The 16,149-nt window shown below is 36.5% G+C and overlaps 1 protein-coding gene across 2 annotated transcripts in view; it reads right to left on the reverse strand.

Annotated features, from left to right (window-relative positions):
- ELAPOR2 (endosome-lysosome associated apoptosis and autophagy regulator family member 2) overlaps window positions 1-16,149 on the reverse strand; it is a 193,349-nt gene that overhangs the window by 85,612 nt on the left and 91,588 nt on the right. For both annotated transcript variants that reach the window (XM_057504468.1, XM_036911855.2), the window contains exon 3: window positions 5,017-5,212. In XM_057504468.1, coding sequence (XP_057360451.1) covers window positions 5,017-5,212 — 196 coding nt within the window. The remainder of the gene's footprint in view (window positions 1-5,016; window positions 5,213-16,149) is intronic.

Below are 16,149 nucleotides of genomic sequence, written 5' to 3' on the forward strand. Positions count from 1 at the left end.
AACTAAAAAGCTTCTGAACAGGAAAGGATACAATCAGCAGAACAAAAGGCATCTTACAGTATGGGAGACTATATTTTTAATGACTTATCCGACAAGGGGTTAACATCCAAAATATATAAAGAACTCACACACCTCAACACCCAAAAAGCAAGTAACTCTATTAAAAAAAGGGGCAGAGGATATTTACAGATACTTCTCCAAAGAAGAAATTCAGATGGCCAACAGGCACATGAAAAGATGCTCCACATCACTAATTATCAGGGAAATGCAAAATAAAACCACAATGAGATATCACCTCACACCAGTTAGGATGGCCAACATGGATAAGACTAGGAACAACAAATGCTGGCAAGGATGCAGAGAAAGGGGAACCCTCCTACACTGTTGGTGGGAAAGTAAATTGTTTCAACCATTGTGAAAAGCAATATGGAGGCTCCTCAAAAAACTAAAAATAGAAATACCATTTGACTCAGGAATTTCACTCCTAGGAATTTCCCCGAAGAAAAGTAGATCCCTGATTCAACAAGACATATGCAACATATTTACCCCTATGTTTATCACAGCACTATTTACTATAGCCAAGATATGGAAGCAACCTAAGTGTCCATCAGTAGATGAATGGATAAAGAAGAAGTGGTACATATACACAATGGAATTCTATTCAGCCATGAGAAGAAAACAAATCCTATCATTTGCAACAACATGGATGGAGCTAGAGGGTATTATGCTGAGTGAAATAGGCCAGGCAGAAAAAGGCAAGTACCAAATGATTTCACTCATCTGTGGAGTATAAGAACAAAGGAAAAACTGAAAGAACAAAACAGCAGCAGACTCACAGACTCCAAGAAGGGACTAGTGATTACCAAAGGGGAGAAGTGTGGGAGGGAGGGAGATGGGGATTCAGGGATTTTATGTTTAATACACATGGTGTGTGGGGTCACAGGAAAAACAGTGCAGCACAGAGAAGGCATATAGTGAATCTGTGGCATTTTACTACACTGATGGACTGTTACTGCAATGAAATATGGGTGGGGACCTGATAATATGGGGAAATGTAGTAACCACATTGTTTTTTCATGTGAATCCTTCATACAGTGTATATCAGTAATACTTTAATAAAAAGTTATAAAAAAGAATAAAGCTTGTGCATGTATTTGCCTCATTCCTCTCTTACCATTTAACCTGCCATTGATTCTCCCACCTATAAATCAGAAAGCAACTGGTATAATTCCAAGAGTCTTTTCTTTTTTTTACTTTTTCATTTTCTCCTTTTCACCTTCTGTACTTTTTTATTGAAATATAGTTGATACACAATATTATATGGTTTTAAGTATATAACAGTGGGTGGGGAGGGAGGGAGAAGGGGATTGATGGGTATTATGATTGGTACACATGATGTCAGGGGGGTCACAGGGAAGGCAGCGTAGCACAGAGAAGACAAGTAGTGACTCTGTGGCATCTTACTACACTGATGGATAGTGACTTCAATGGGGGTATGGGGGAGGACTTGATAATAGGGGTGAATGTAGTGACCACAATGTTTTTCATGTGAAACCCTCATAAGAGTGTATATCAACGATACCTTAATAAAAAAAAATTTTAAAGAATTCCAGATACTCAAGGTTGGGCAACTATTAAACCAGTACTTGAATTCTCATTGTAACTCTATGTTCTGAACCTGCATTTTACATTTTCAGAAAAGTCTGACCACAAAAGTATATTTTTTGTGTGTTTAAATAAACTATTTTCCTCCAAAAAAGGAAAACAAAGAAAAACCTGGAGGAGGGCCCACAGGCTAAATTTTGCCAACTTCTGCTCTGGAGTAAAGGTCAAGACCTAGAACTCTACCTGAAAGCAATTTAGAGTAACTCTAAATTACAATAAAACCAGGCCTGGTGAGACCAAGGTGCTCTTCTAGTAAATACCTGTCAATAAAATTCCTACCAGAACAAAATTCAACACCCTTTAAATGAAGAAAAGAATAATCCCCACTCATTACATCTTAACATTCACAATGCCCAACATACAAATAAAAATTCGCTAGATATGCAAAGTGGGAAAATGTGACTCTTAATTGAGAAAAAAGTCAAAAGAAACAGACAAGATTAAATAGCTCTTACAAATATAAACAGCAACATTATATAAAAGATAAATACATTGAGTGAAGGGATGGGAAATCTCCAGCATTTTAAGGGAAATAATATAAAAGGAAATTTTAGAACTGAAAATTGTAATGTGTGAAATTTTAAATTCAATAGTTAGGCTTAAGAACAATTTGAGACTGCAAAAGATGTAGTGAATGATAGAGCAATAGAAATTATGTGATCTGAAGTATGGGATTAAAAACTGAAAAAAAGTCAGTGACTTTGGACAATATGAAGTGGTCTAAAATACATGTAATTGGAGTCATAGAAGGAAATGAGGGAGGCAAAGGGGCAGGAAAAACATTATTAGTGAAATAACGGATAAAATAATTCCCAAATTAGGTGACATTAACCTCAGGGAACAGAGTAAAGAAACAGAAAACCAATGCCAGGCATATCATAGTCAAAGTGCTAAATAGCAAAGATATAGAGAATATTTTGTAAGTACTCAGAGAAATAAAGACATATTTACATAGAAGGGAATTAATCATGAAAACATAGCTAACTTTTCATCAGAAACAAGGGAGAGTTCAGATAGTAATGGAAAAATATCTTTAAAGTATAGAAAGAAAAAAGTTAAAGTCCAGAGACCTATGTTCATCAAAATATTCTTCAAAATGGAGGCTAAAAATAAGAACAAAAGCTGAGAGAAACTGTATACAGCAGACCTGCATTATAAGAAATGAGAAAGGAAATTTTATAGGCTGAAAAAAATAATACCAGATAAAAATTCAGATCTATACAAAGGAAGAGCATTAATAGTAGTAAATATGTAGATAAACATCTAAAGCTATATTTTTTCATCACTTAAGTTCTTTAAAAAACAACTGATTTTTAGAACAAATTTTGTTGTATTATAGGGTTTACAATGTTTCTAAATATATTTTATGACCTTAGCAAAATGTAAGGGTGTAAATGTAACTATATTATTGTAGTTTTACATATTATATGAAAGTACAATAATTTAAATTATACTATAAGAATGCATGTCATGATTTCTAGCCTTGGCAACCAAGAATTAAGAAAGATATCTGAAGATATAAAAAACACTAACCATAATAAAAAATTTGATAAACTATACTTTTTCAAATATTAAGCTTTTGTTTCTCAAAGGACACCAGTATGAAAGCAAAAAGGTAAAAGCCATAGGGAAATGCTACACACATGTAAGCATATGCCTATGTGCGTATGTACACATTATAACTAAATACTATATAAATACATACATGACAAGAGCTCATATCCAGAAGACTCAAAGAACTCCTACAGTTCAATAATAAAGTGACCAGGAAAAAGTAGAAAATGGTAAAACATTTTGACATCTCACAAAAAAAAAAAAACACATGGATAACGAACATATGAAAAGTGCTCAGCATTATTACAGAGGAAAATGCAAATTAAAACCACAAGGAGATATTTCACATGCACACACACTAGGATGGCCAAAATAAAACAAGACTTGACAATATAAATGTTGTGAATATATAACTCCAATGTACTACCAAAGTCTACAATGATACAACCACTTTGGAAAACTCTTCGGCAATTTCTTATAAAGTTCAACATTTATCTTCTATATGACCAACTAATTAAAAAGAAGTGAAAAGAATGCAGGATTGGATGGATGAAGGAAAGGAAAGAAAAGAGGAAGGGAGGGTGAGAGGAAGGGAGAAAGTCACATAAATATCAGACTAAAATTTACAATGAGATAATTATGAGAAGGCAGACGCTGAAAAATGTATGCTTATCATTCAATTTCTTTAATGAATAAATTATTCAAAGTAGTAAAAGAAGCCATGTCAATATCTCCTGCCCACCAAAACAAAGATGTGAGCTACCATAACATCCTACTAGATCTTCCTCTAAGGAACTCCTTTATTTAAAAATATAAAATTTAATTTAAATATGTATATATGTGTGTGTGTATAGATACACACACATGTATATGTACATGTGTGTGTGTGAACATACATACATATACATTCAGAGATATATATACTCCTGTTAATGATATCTAATGCCACAACCCTATATAATGAAATGAATATTGTCAGGGGAATAAAAGCATCACTTGGCAGAGAACAAGCTAGCTAGAAAGCAAGAGAGATTAAGACAAGGTAGGAAAGAAGCCAGGGACATGGGGAGAACACATCTTTTTTGCACAGCTGAAAAATTCCCCAGCATCCTTAGCTCAAGGTAAAACTTTCAAGTTCCTAAGAAGCCATTCTTGTCATAAGGCATCCAGAGGCCTTAAATTTAATTCTCCTAAATATAGCCATATGAAAGGAAATGATACATAGTGAATACAAGACAACAGAAAGGGTTACAGCCCAAACATAATTTAATATTGGTGTTTTTCAAAATAATTTAGTATTCCTCCATTGTTGCTATAGGTGAAGCTAATAATCCACTGTAAAGAAGGTGGAAATTAAGCAAAGGAGCTTTCTACTTTAACTATTTAACCCACTCTCTCTTTCAGGAAATAATCAAGTGTTGTCTAAATGAAGGTTACATATTCTTCCTTTAAGAGGAAAAGAAAAAAAATCTGAAATTTTTCATTGAAAATTAGAGTTTATAGAAACATCACTGGCTTGAATATAGTTAAAAATATCAGAAAATTAATTTGTTTTTCTAATAGCTTTATTGCATTTTGCATATGGTATCTATTATAGCCCAAGAGCAATTATTTTAACTTCATAAATATTGAGCTACATTATTCATAACGACTATCTAAAAAAATATGACTCTTTGCAATTCACTTATCTATAATCCCAACTAGTACCAAGATTATCTTCAACTTCTTTCAGGAAAAGGACAGCTATGCCCTTCTCAAGTATTCAGTCAAGATCCAAAGACTCCTTTGGATTCTTACTTGTTACAGCCATCTGGCCGGCTGTCAGAAGGGCCAACCACAGTGTCCATGAATGTCGCAACGTTGGAAAATCCAGCAGGCAATTCATCCCATTCATCAAATTTGATGCCACTGCCCAAGGAGTAGGTGCCTTCACTGCACTTGCTGCATACCTGGTTCTTCATTTCTAGATACTCTCCAGAAGCACAGGAGAAAGCTGGAAGCAGAAGGATGTATAAGCCATTAGTCACTGCATGCCCACATCAATTCCTCCCCTTCCATATCACCAGAATCATTTTTATAAAGCTCTAATCATGTCACACCCTAATTAAAGCTCTCCAAAGTCTCCCTTATCACTACATGCACTTTACCATCTGACCCCAACCGATTTTACCAGGTTCATCCCTTGCCCCATCCTCTTCCAACCACAACAAAATTTGTATCATTCCCAAAATCCTTCATCCTTTTTCTTGCTGCAGTGGTCTTCTTTCTCCAGAGATGTTGACCAATCCACCTGCTCCACCTGGAAAACTCTTGTTCCTAACTCAAAAATGACCGTTTTCATAACAAGCTCCCCTGCCCCCACCTGGCAGTCAGTCACACCTCCCTATGTGCTCCTACAATACTCTTCTCATAACACCTCCATTAAAGTACTTTATATATATATATATATACTGTGTGTGTATGTGTGTGTGTGTGTGTGTATGGACCACTTATCAGCTTAGGTAAAACTCTGAGCTTCCAGAAAACAAGGATCATTATTTTTGGATTCCTAATCTTATGTGGCAAATACTAAGTCCAAATAAAAGGTTGATGCAGGGAGAGAGAACTAACCATACCGCCGCAGGTAACGGGGGGGGGGTAGTGTTTCACAGGCTCTAACTAAACAATCATCCCCACTCTGAAACCATGAGCCCACTTGTTCAATATTCACAACTCCAACCTAGTCATTGCCACTACCTACATCTTATTACTATTGTCAAATTCTGTGCTAATTTGTGAACTGTAACCAGAGACACAGGCATGAGCAATGTGAAGAAAAGCTAACAACATGGTTACAAAAAAGGAGGTAGTTCTGCTGTTATTATTAATTCAACAAAATGCAAATCTATGTCCCCCAAGTGTGCAGCTCTGTGCTGAGGGTGGTATTAGTGATTCAAACACAGCAAAGGGCTTTCTAATCCTTTAATCAGGATAACTAAAGAAACAAGAACAGAATAAAAGCTCCAAATTATCCGATGAAGGAAAACAAATCTTCAAGGTAGATTCTCCTTTTATAATACATTTGGAAACCCAGCAGGAAATAAAACAAGCTAATTTTGAAACACTGAAGAATTAGAACTAAAACCCACACTCATCTACTTACTTATCCACTTACTAAATGTGATGTTTTCAGAAAAGCTTAAGATGTTGTGCAATGGACTTCTCTCAATCAACATCTCCAAATTAGCAACACATCGTTTGGAAGAGGGTAAGGCAAATATTATTAAATGCTGGCTACAAGTATCTATCATGACCAGGCTGTACCACTTCCTAATTCTGGACCTTGAATGAATTACTTCACCTCGCAGGGTCTCAGTTTCTATCTCTGAAAAATGAGATAATAATCTCAGTACTGCCTTATAGGACTGTACTGAGAAAATAAAATACACTACAAAGTGGTTAGCACAGTGCCTAGCATTTAAAAAAAGTTCACTATCAGTTATTATTATCACTACCAGCACTGTTATGAAAAATTTATTTTACTTTCTATAGTATAGGTCTTCTAGTAAACTTATAAATAATATCACAAATGAAGAGCCAACATTAAACTGAATCAAGGGTCAGCAAACTATAGCTGACAGACCAAATCTGGCCTGCTGCTTGTTTTTATAAATAAAGCCCTACTGAAACACTGTCACAGCCATTCATTCATCTATTCTCTTACGGCTGCTCTCACACCACAATGGCGAGCTTAGTAGATGCCACAGAGATTCTATCTGCTGAACTGAAAATATTGATTTTCAGATTAAATAAAGTTTTCTTTGAAGACAATTTAGTCTAGTGCCCAAAATTGAACTTTTAACTTAGTTAATAAGAAGTAACACTTTATGGTAAGTTGTTATAAAGGACTCTAGAAGTTAAAAAGAAGTAGAGTGTGTTAGGTTATTTCAAGAGTGTTCACTAACCAGTCAAAATCATTAAGAATATTCCCAACTCTTTCAGAGGTATTTCCTTACCTAAGACTAGAAGGAAAACTAAGAAATAAAGTTGAAAGTGTACTGAATACCGATTTTACACTCAGTTCTATTATTCACAGTAGTCATATACTCATGAACACTAAATTAGCAAATACTAAACCATTCATTGCTCTGAGGGAAACTACAAGGTTAGGCTCCTGTGAGCTTCTGGTGACAATATCTTTGTCAACAGATCAATATATAACCTTGTTTCACATGTGTGTTTCAATTGAAAAAATTTTATTTAATGTACATATTGGTGACTTATTAACACTGGAGTTCCGGCCAACAGCACTGCAACTCATGCCTGAACTAAGCTTATTTAACGCATGTATTTTCTCCAAAAGGCACATCACAGCCTTCTTGCACTTAGGATCACTAGCCAGCACTTCAGCACTACATGTGGGGGCCATTTTCAACTGTAAAATCATCAATGAAAAGCATAAAAATGCCAAAAACAATGCATTCAATAGACTGTGAAAGGCCACTTGTTGACTGTATGAAAAATGAAGAAGGCAGAGTCTCAGCTTGTTCGACCTCAGCTGGGACCTGTGGTCAGGTGACTCAAATTTTTACTGCTTTGCACACATCTGCAAATGACTGAAAGTTTTATGCTTATTGATTTGGGGGTTACAAGTAAATTTCATAAAGTAGGTGAATTTTTAAATATGGAATCAATGAATAATGAGGATTGATACATTTTTAATAGACCTGTGAAGGGGTCCATTTACCAGATGAGGAAACTGTGGCACAGTACATTTAAATAGCCCAATTAGAAAGGTATCCAGCCAACAACTGGCAAACCTGATATTTAAATTTAGGTCTGTCTGATTCCAAGCTGGTGCCCCAAGAAAATTCATTTCAAGAGATTCTTATTACGATCAATGCAAAAAGAACAAGCAATTCCAAATGAATTTATCATTATATTTTACATCATTCACTTCCTGTCTTGAACTGTTAAACAATATTTATTATTGTACATTATAAAGCAATAGCCATTCCCCACCCTCAGATTTCTTATAGAACTTTTAGTATCTTATACCTAAAACATACACATTCATGAAATATTTTTAGCAAATTACTAACTTCCACTAGTCTCAATGTCTTCATCTGTACAACGAAGATAGGAGTAACACCTATTCCATAAAGTTGCTGTGAATAAACGAGCTATTCCATATAAAGCATTTAGTAGTGTGCCTGGTACAAAGCATTCAATATATGTTAGCTCTAATTATTTTTAATTAATTCAGGAGTCTGGGACAGTAAGAATTCTGCCACTGGATTGATGCTTTTGCATCTCCTCAGAATAATTACCCAATCAAAGTTATTCAAATGGGTACAGGGCCTTTAATAATATAGGAGAGCTAAAGACTCTAAACCTTTTTGTATTTAAATCATTTGCTACTCCTCAATCTTTTTTCCATTCTGGAAACCAGCTCTACAAGGACATGTCAAAGGAAGAGAAGAACCACATGTTCCCATTAAACACAATTTGGTCCATGAGATTATGTCAGTACAGTGCTGCCGACCTCTTTTGGCAATCACCACTAAGGACTAGCTTTTCTTTTTCTGGTATTGTCTATCTGAGCCATAGCCACTGTCTACTTCAACATGCTTTCTTGGTCTTTGGTTTTTAGTTGGATTATAAGGGTTTTATAATCTTAGGGAAAATAGTCTTCTTGTCCAAATTTGTTTAGAGTACAATATTGGACCCTGTCAACAACAACAGGATGATAGGCAGTTATTGTGAAAAGCTGTTGTAACCACTGTAAATGTGAATTGACTATAGTCCATTTGCACAATCAGTCATTTCTAAAATAAACACTAGTTTTCCTCAACAACCTCGAAATCTTAGAGTAACTGAGTGAAAGATAAGCAAACTCCAAAGCTCTCATATGACATTAGAAAGACCTTACGTTTGCATAAGATCACACACACTACTTCACAGTGGGCTCATGTCAGGAATTCATATATTACCTAAGCACCCAGCAAGAGAGTGATATTAAAACCCAACCTCTTGAATTTGAAACTGTAACCAAGAGGTCATGTACTAAACTCAGTGTTCTTTTTCTTGGCTTTATGCCTCTTCTTTTCTGACATTTCTTTCTGTTTCTATGAATCTGTAAAGGTTGAAATATGCAGGTATGAAGAATCAGATATGGAAAAAAGCATTTATATTCATCTGTCACCAGCTATCAAATATCTGGGGCAATTTACTTAACCCTGTGTGCTTCCACTCATTCACATTCCAGTGACAGAACTACCTTCCTGCCTCCCTCATAAGACTGCCTGTGATTTCCAAGCCACCCTGACAGTAAAAAGTAACATGAAAATTCAAAGCATTACTATGACCATGGAACCACCCAGTACAATGTAATAAATAATGGAAACTGAATTGAATCATTTTATGCTGATTATCATTTATGATTTATGCTTAACAATAAAGAACATCTATTTTAATCTTTTCACCACAAGGATCTCTTAGTTTCCTTTTTTCTTCCTCCAGAGACCTCCTGCTTTGAATGATAACAGCCAACAGTTACATTTATTCATAATCCATCCATTATTCTATTTAGTTTTAACTTATTTATTAGTTCAACTTGCTTTCTAAACAGTAAACAGCAATCATAAGTAGTAATGAAAGGATTTTTTATTTACTTGCTTAATGAGACGTTGATGCATTAGCCTATGCAATCTCATTAAAGGTAAGTATCTGGGAATCACACTACATTAATTTATTCAACAATTATTTCTTGATTACTTAGTACTTGGTAGGCAAACACTAGATAAAAGGATATTTTGGTGAATAAGATGGAAATGGTCCCTACTCTCATGGAACTTCTAGTCTGCCTAGTTTAGGCTTATCTTCCTCAAAACAGATGGAATTTACATTTCACTAAGCTAAATTCACTGTAGAATCTCTTATCTGTTAGTTAATAGCCAAAAGAAAAAAATACATACATTTATGAGAAAACGATTAAAGCAATTCCAGAATTAAGAGAAGCATATACTTCTATTTTTCTTCAATTGTTAAGTTTCACTTGAATAAGATAAATAAAGTTTAAACCTGGAGACACTGCTATTATTGATGATACAAGAAAAATAATCTTGCAACTATTCGTATTATTCACTGTCATTAAGAGTAAAAAAAAATAATGCATAGTTTGTGGGCCTGAAAAATGATCAATTTTACCTTCATCAGTCATATAGCCAACCATCATTATCAAATAGTCAACATCTCAACTGCTTGCCAGGTTTATTATTTTGCTTCTCATGGAAAACAAAAGGAAGTAGGAAATGGCATCTAAGAGAAACTGAACATCACACCAAATCCAGCAAATCTCAATTCTTCTTCCGTCCACACTAGCAATGAGGACACTTGAACTTTATCTTTTTAAATTCTTATTTGTGATATTTAGAGAACAAAAATAACCTTTATCTCTCATCTTACAAAGATAAAAGTGAAGCAGGAAGACTCCAACACAGTGCATTAAAACAGGCCATTTCTTGCTGATGTTCTTATTCACATTAAGGCATTTTTTTCCCGTTGGCTGAAGGGAATCCTTGTTCTCTCTAACTGAGATCTTATTTATCATATGAGGGTGTTTTTCTCATCAAAATACACAAGGCAGGTTGTGAGGACATTAACTGCCATGTTCAATGGAAGCAGTAAGAAGATAATGGAAGGTAAATGCTGTCCAAATTCTAATAGTGGCAGACACTGCAGTGTTCCTGTGAGGAGTAAATATTCATGAGCCTTGAGAAGAGTACTCCACTGTAGTTTACATAATGCACTAGTTCTGGCATCAGAGGCATGATTTGATCATAGAATGAATAACTGTGGCATATGATGACACTGAAAACGATCAGAACAAACACAAGGAACTTTTGGGATTTTCGGGCATAAATTCTCCCAATACAGATCCCTAGTTTCCTCAGATGGGTGACCTTGAGCAACTTCGTTCAATTTTTCTGCAGTTACTCCAGATTCCCTATCTACTAGGCTTCCATGATTCCACAACTCTGTATTTAACAGACTCCCCACAGCACCATGCAGCCAGAAGATTTTATTACAGTTAAGCTCAGAAGAATACACTATCCTCATTTGAAGTGAAAGAGAAGAGCACTAAAAAAGAAGTTGCCCTAGAGACATCAAAAAATGTAAGTCCTGGTTCCAGCCCTGATGCTTAGGCATGCGAACTAACATATCAACTGCTGCGTAAACTCTGCAGTGGCACTATAAAATTACTAGAACCAAGTTCTTAAAGCCTGATCCTATCAATAACAATCTTTAACTTTTCATTAAGACTTGCGAATGAAGTTGTAGATCACAACGATGTAATTTTTACATTCCTATTTGTGAAATGCTTTGACAAAGAAGAAAATATAATTTGCACATCCTGTTTTACAAAAATGAAAGTGAGACAGGAGACATAGGAAAAAGTACATTAATACCAACCAGCTCTCACTAATTCACTGTTCTCTAATTCACTGTTCTCTGAAAAGAATATTCCATGAAAGTATTGTCTCTACATCTCTGAAAACTAATTCTCACCTCTAACATCCTTTCCAATGAATGGTCCTCACATAGCCCTATCAGGTAGGACTGTATGACTCTCACTGTGCTGCTTTGAGAAAACTGATCAGCCAGACGAATTCCACCCCCACCCCCACCCCCCAAAAAAAACCTGCCAACTCCTAGCAGGAAAACTGATCCATGTAAGACCACAGATAATAATCTCCACTGAATTAGTGGAGTCTGGATGAAAATTTCCAAATTCTATAAGAGAAAACTAACTAAAGTAGATTTCATCTTTTAAAAAAATACAAATGTATATTATTGTGGCTTCTTGACTTCAGTGTTTGACAAAGAAAAAGACCAATTCCAGTCCATTAGGCACAGGATGACACAGATTTATAGAAAAAAATACAACAGTGAAGGTCAGAGTAAGGAAAATGTTCAGAGTACTTGATGAGGTCACTAAAGGGGGCAGAACAATGCATCTGTGAAATCAGTTTTCCCCACTTCCAATTATGTCCTAACTCTTTGATTTTTATCATCCTGAACTTTTCCTCTTCCTTAGAAAGTGTCTGTCACCCTTTACCTCCTAATAATCTCGCTGCCCTTGATTCTGCAGTTTTGAGGGCTGAGGTTCTCTCATCTTCTTACAAAACACAGTTTTCAGAGCAGCAACTTCAACCATAGCACCCATCAAATGCCACAGCTGATGGGAAGCCAGATGTGGAGCTGTTCTTTTAACAATCTCATTCATTCATGCCTTTCACCTGACAGTTGTGGGCCTATTTCATTTTGACACTTTTCCCTCCTACCGGCAACTTGATTCATCAGCGTTCCAAAAGAAGCTTACTGAGGACAGAATGTTTCTGTCCTTTTAAATACAGAATAAATTTTTACAAATCTAATCAGATCTCTGGGTTTCACACATAGAAATGAAACACTGAAGTCAGTAATTTACATAATGCATAATGAGGACTTTAAAGTTATTCAGTCAACAAACATCCCCATGTTCCAAAGCATTCTTAGGAGCCATGAGAGGATTACAGCTCCCCTCTTCTTGGGAGGAATGAAATAGGACTCTATTCTAAATCAAGAATTTCTAGAGTTAAAAAAAGGACCAATTTTTTTCTAATAAGTGTTGAAAAATCAAAGTATACTGTATGTATCAAGCACCAAAAATACCCTAACCACGTAAAAAAAAACCCTAACCAGTTTCTTGTTGTATATGAGGATATAACTATAAATTTGGCCTCAGTTCCGAATGTTATTCTCTTACCTTTCAGAGAAATATATACTAACAAGAATGAAAGCAACAAAGAGATCATTAATCAACTAAAATGACCCACAAAGCAATATAGCTGAGACTTTAGGTGCTCTTTCTTAAAAATCTGTTTAGCTATAGGATATTAATTTGCATTACAGTCAAGGGGTAAATGTTAGGAGAGCACAGAGGCCTCAAGAAAGGCACTAACACTCGTTCAGCATACACTGTAGTGTATCCCAAAGACACAGTATGCATAGGCATGAAGATCATGGACCCAGGAGCCAGACTTCCTGGTTTCCAGTCCTGGTTATGCCTTTGACCAATGAGGTACTACAAGTACCTATTTCAAAAGGTTGTTGTGACAACTAAATGAACTTGAGTGAACACATGTAAAGCATTCACAATTGTGCCTAGCATATAATAAAGATTGGTTATAATAATGTACATTATTACTTTTAAGTTATAGTATGTAATTATGATTTCCAGCACTGTAAGTTGTATTTATCACCTCATTTAACACCCCCCCCCCCAAGCACCTGTGAATGGCTGTCTCCAGGCCAAAGTCCTTGGTATGACACACAGGAGCCTATGAGGTTTGTCTGAATCTCTGTCCCCTCTCACATCATCCCTGAGAGCCATGGCAGATCCCACTGAGGGCCCAGGGAAACCCCGTGCTGCCCCAGTGGGCACTCTGCCCATGTTTCCTGTGCCCCAAATGCCACTTTGCATCACTAAATTCAAGAACTTCTTCCTTCAGGGTTCACCTCAGAGAGCCTCAGAATTAACATGTACGGCCCATTAAGTATGGTGTTTAATCCCTGCCTCAACCCTAAATCAGGACATAATTTTTCATGAGCCTTCCAGGGCTCAGATAACTTCCAGGGTTATTCAGCTGGTGACTGATGAGTCTGACCTTCCAACTTAACTTCTGCTTCAGTGTGAGTCCTTTTGATTCCCTCTAAGCAGAAGGCATCCCTCTCTCCTTGGCAAGACCACTTTAAGAACTGATATCTATCATGCCATTCATCCCTATAAGTACTTTATTTACCCATCTGCTCCCTTATTATAATGAAAGGTCCTGGAAAACAGAAAGTTTTATTTTATTTATTTTTGGATCTCTAGTTTCAAAATTATAGGAAATTACAAAAGTTTGTTCAGTGAATGAATTACAGCTCAATAAAGAGCTGCGGACTAAGTATTTTCCACAAGACCTACAAGTCGTTGCATAGCTGGGATTTACTATCGGGTGTGTATCACACCTGTCAACTGTGGGAGGTCTTCAACAGCTGCAGCTGAACCTTATAGAGCAAATAAGTGATATGAAATTAGTTATATCACAGTGTAAGTAAAACCACACAAAAATTTACTAAGTTAGCCAACTATGTGTGTCTACATCTGTGTTTTCCAAAATAATATCTGCAGAAATTAGCCTGAGGGTTCCAGCTACATACTAGACAAAGAGTCCTTTAATCAAATATACTTGGGAAACTCTGAGTAAAACAGGATGCTCTGAACACATAGTAAATGTTCTATAAATGTTGATTACTTTTCTCAAGAGGCTTTAATATAGAAATGTACAGTGCATCCCTCCATGAAGGGGACACACATTCACCATTTTCCAAACTTAGCAGTATCACCACAGAAAACCCTGACACACTTTTTTGCTTACACGAATTATTTCTTGGGATTTACATTCCATGGAACAACCTGATGTGACATGCGATTGCCATGCAGTGCCATTTAGTACTCAATACGCCCAATTGCACTTGCTGCCCTACCAGTAACAAGTCTTAACACAACAGAAACAGACTATGGATGGAATGCTGGGGAAAAGCCTACACTTGAAAGAGTTATGATGCCAAGAAATGGATTTGTAAATATGTCACTCAGAAAACTAAAATCAACTCTTTCCATGTGACTCCTTCATCCTCTTTTATGTATAAACTAGAATCGAAAGCTGTTGACTCAAATGGTCACACTTTGTTTTCCTTATAAATATATAACAGTATACATCTGAGAAAAAGGGGGAAAAAATTGTATTCAAGGGTTTTTTCCCTAATCTGAACATAGCACTTTTTAACCCAAGAAAACCAAATATTAGAGCTTATAGAAGTACTGAAGTGCAAGATTAAACAATACACAAAGCCCATGATTGATTTGATGCCTGCATATCACATGGAATTATAGATATCTCAAATAGTCATCCTCAATTAAAAAATGATGTGCTAAGGTTGTACCTGAAGTCATGGACTAATATTTGATGGGAGTAAGCAATAGAATATACTCTCATAAAGAGGAGTAATCTAGTTATGTTTATTTCCCCCTCACTGCTCTACACTTGCCTGAAAATATGCAAGGAAACAGGTAAAGGAATTCTCTTCCCCCTCCCAGTAATCTAGCTTTCATTTCAAAGGTTTGGTTTGAAATAAAAGGGCTGTTTCTGCAGTAAGACAGACAGACAGAGAGAGAGAGAGAGAGAGAGAGAGAGAGAGAGAGAGAGAGAGAGAAAGGGAGAGTGTAAGGGAGAGAAAGTACCCCCAACCAGGAACCATTCCAAACCAACTTGTTTATGATTGTCTAAGAAGGTCAAGGGGAACCCAGAGGGTCGAGGAAAGATATTATAAACTCTGCTCCAAGAGGATTAAAGATAGCGGCGTGAGAGGTGAGACAGAGGTTTCCTCCTAAAACTGCATATAATACGAAAATATAATTAATACAACTCTGAGAGAGCAACAGGAAAGAGGACTGCACCAGACTGCATACACCTGGAGAAAAGAGCAGACCTCACGGAACAGGGTAACGTACAAAAGCTGTAGCCTGGCAGGACCCAAGCCCTTCCCCCACCCCAGTTCACCACCGGGAGGAAGAGAAATGGGGCAGGGAGGGAGTGGAGGCCTGGGACTGCTGAATACCTAACTCCAGAGATCTGCTCTGGGAACCCAAACCTACATTTCATGGTGCTTTCATGATACTCTCGTGATTAGGGGATTGAAAACCTAAGACAGGCAGAATTTTGGGAGAGACTGAGATTCCAGCTGCTTGTGGAAAGCAGGGATCCATATCCGGGTGCTCTGGGACAAAAATAAGGCAGGCAGTCTGAGAGACTTCCTAACAAGGAGGCCCTTAGCAAGAGGACCGCTAAAGGGGCAAGG

This window comes from Manis pentadactyla, chromosome 7 (genome assembly GCF_030020395.1).
Source record: "Manis pentadactyla isolate mManPen7 chromosome 7, mManPen7.hap1, whole genome shotgun sequence".
Taxonomy (NCBI): Eukaryota; Metazoa; Chordata; class Mammalia; order Pholidota; family Manidae; genus Manis; species Manis pentadactyla.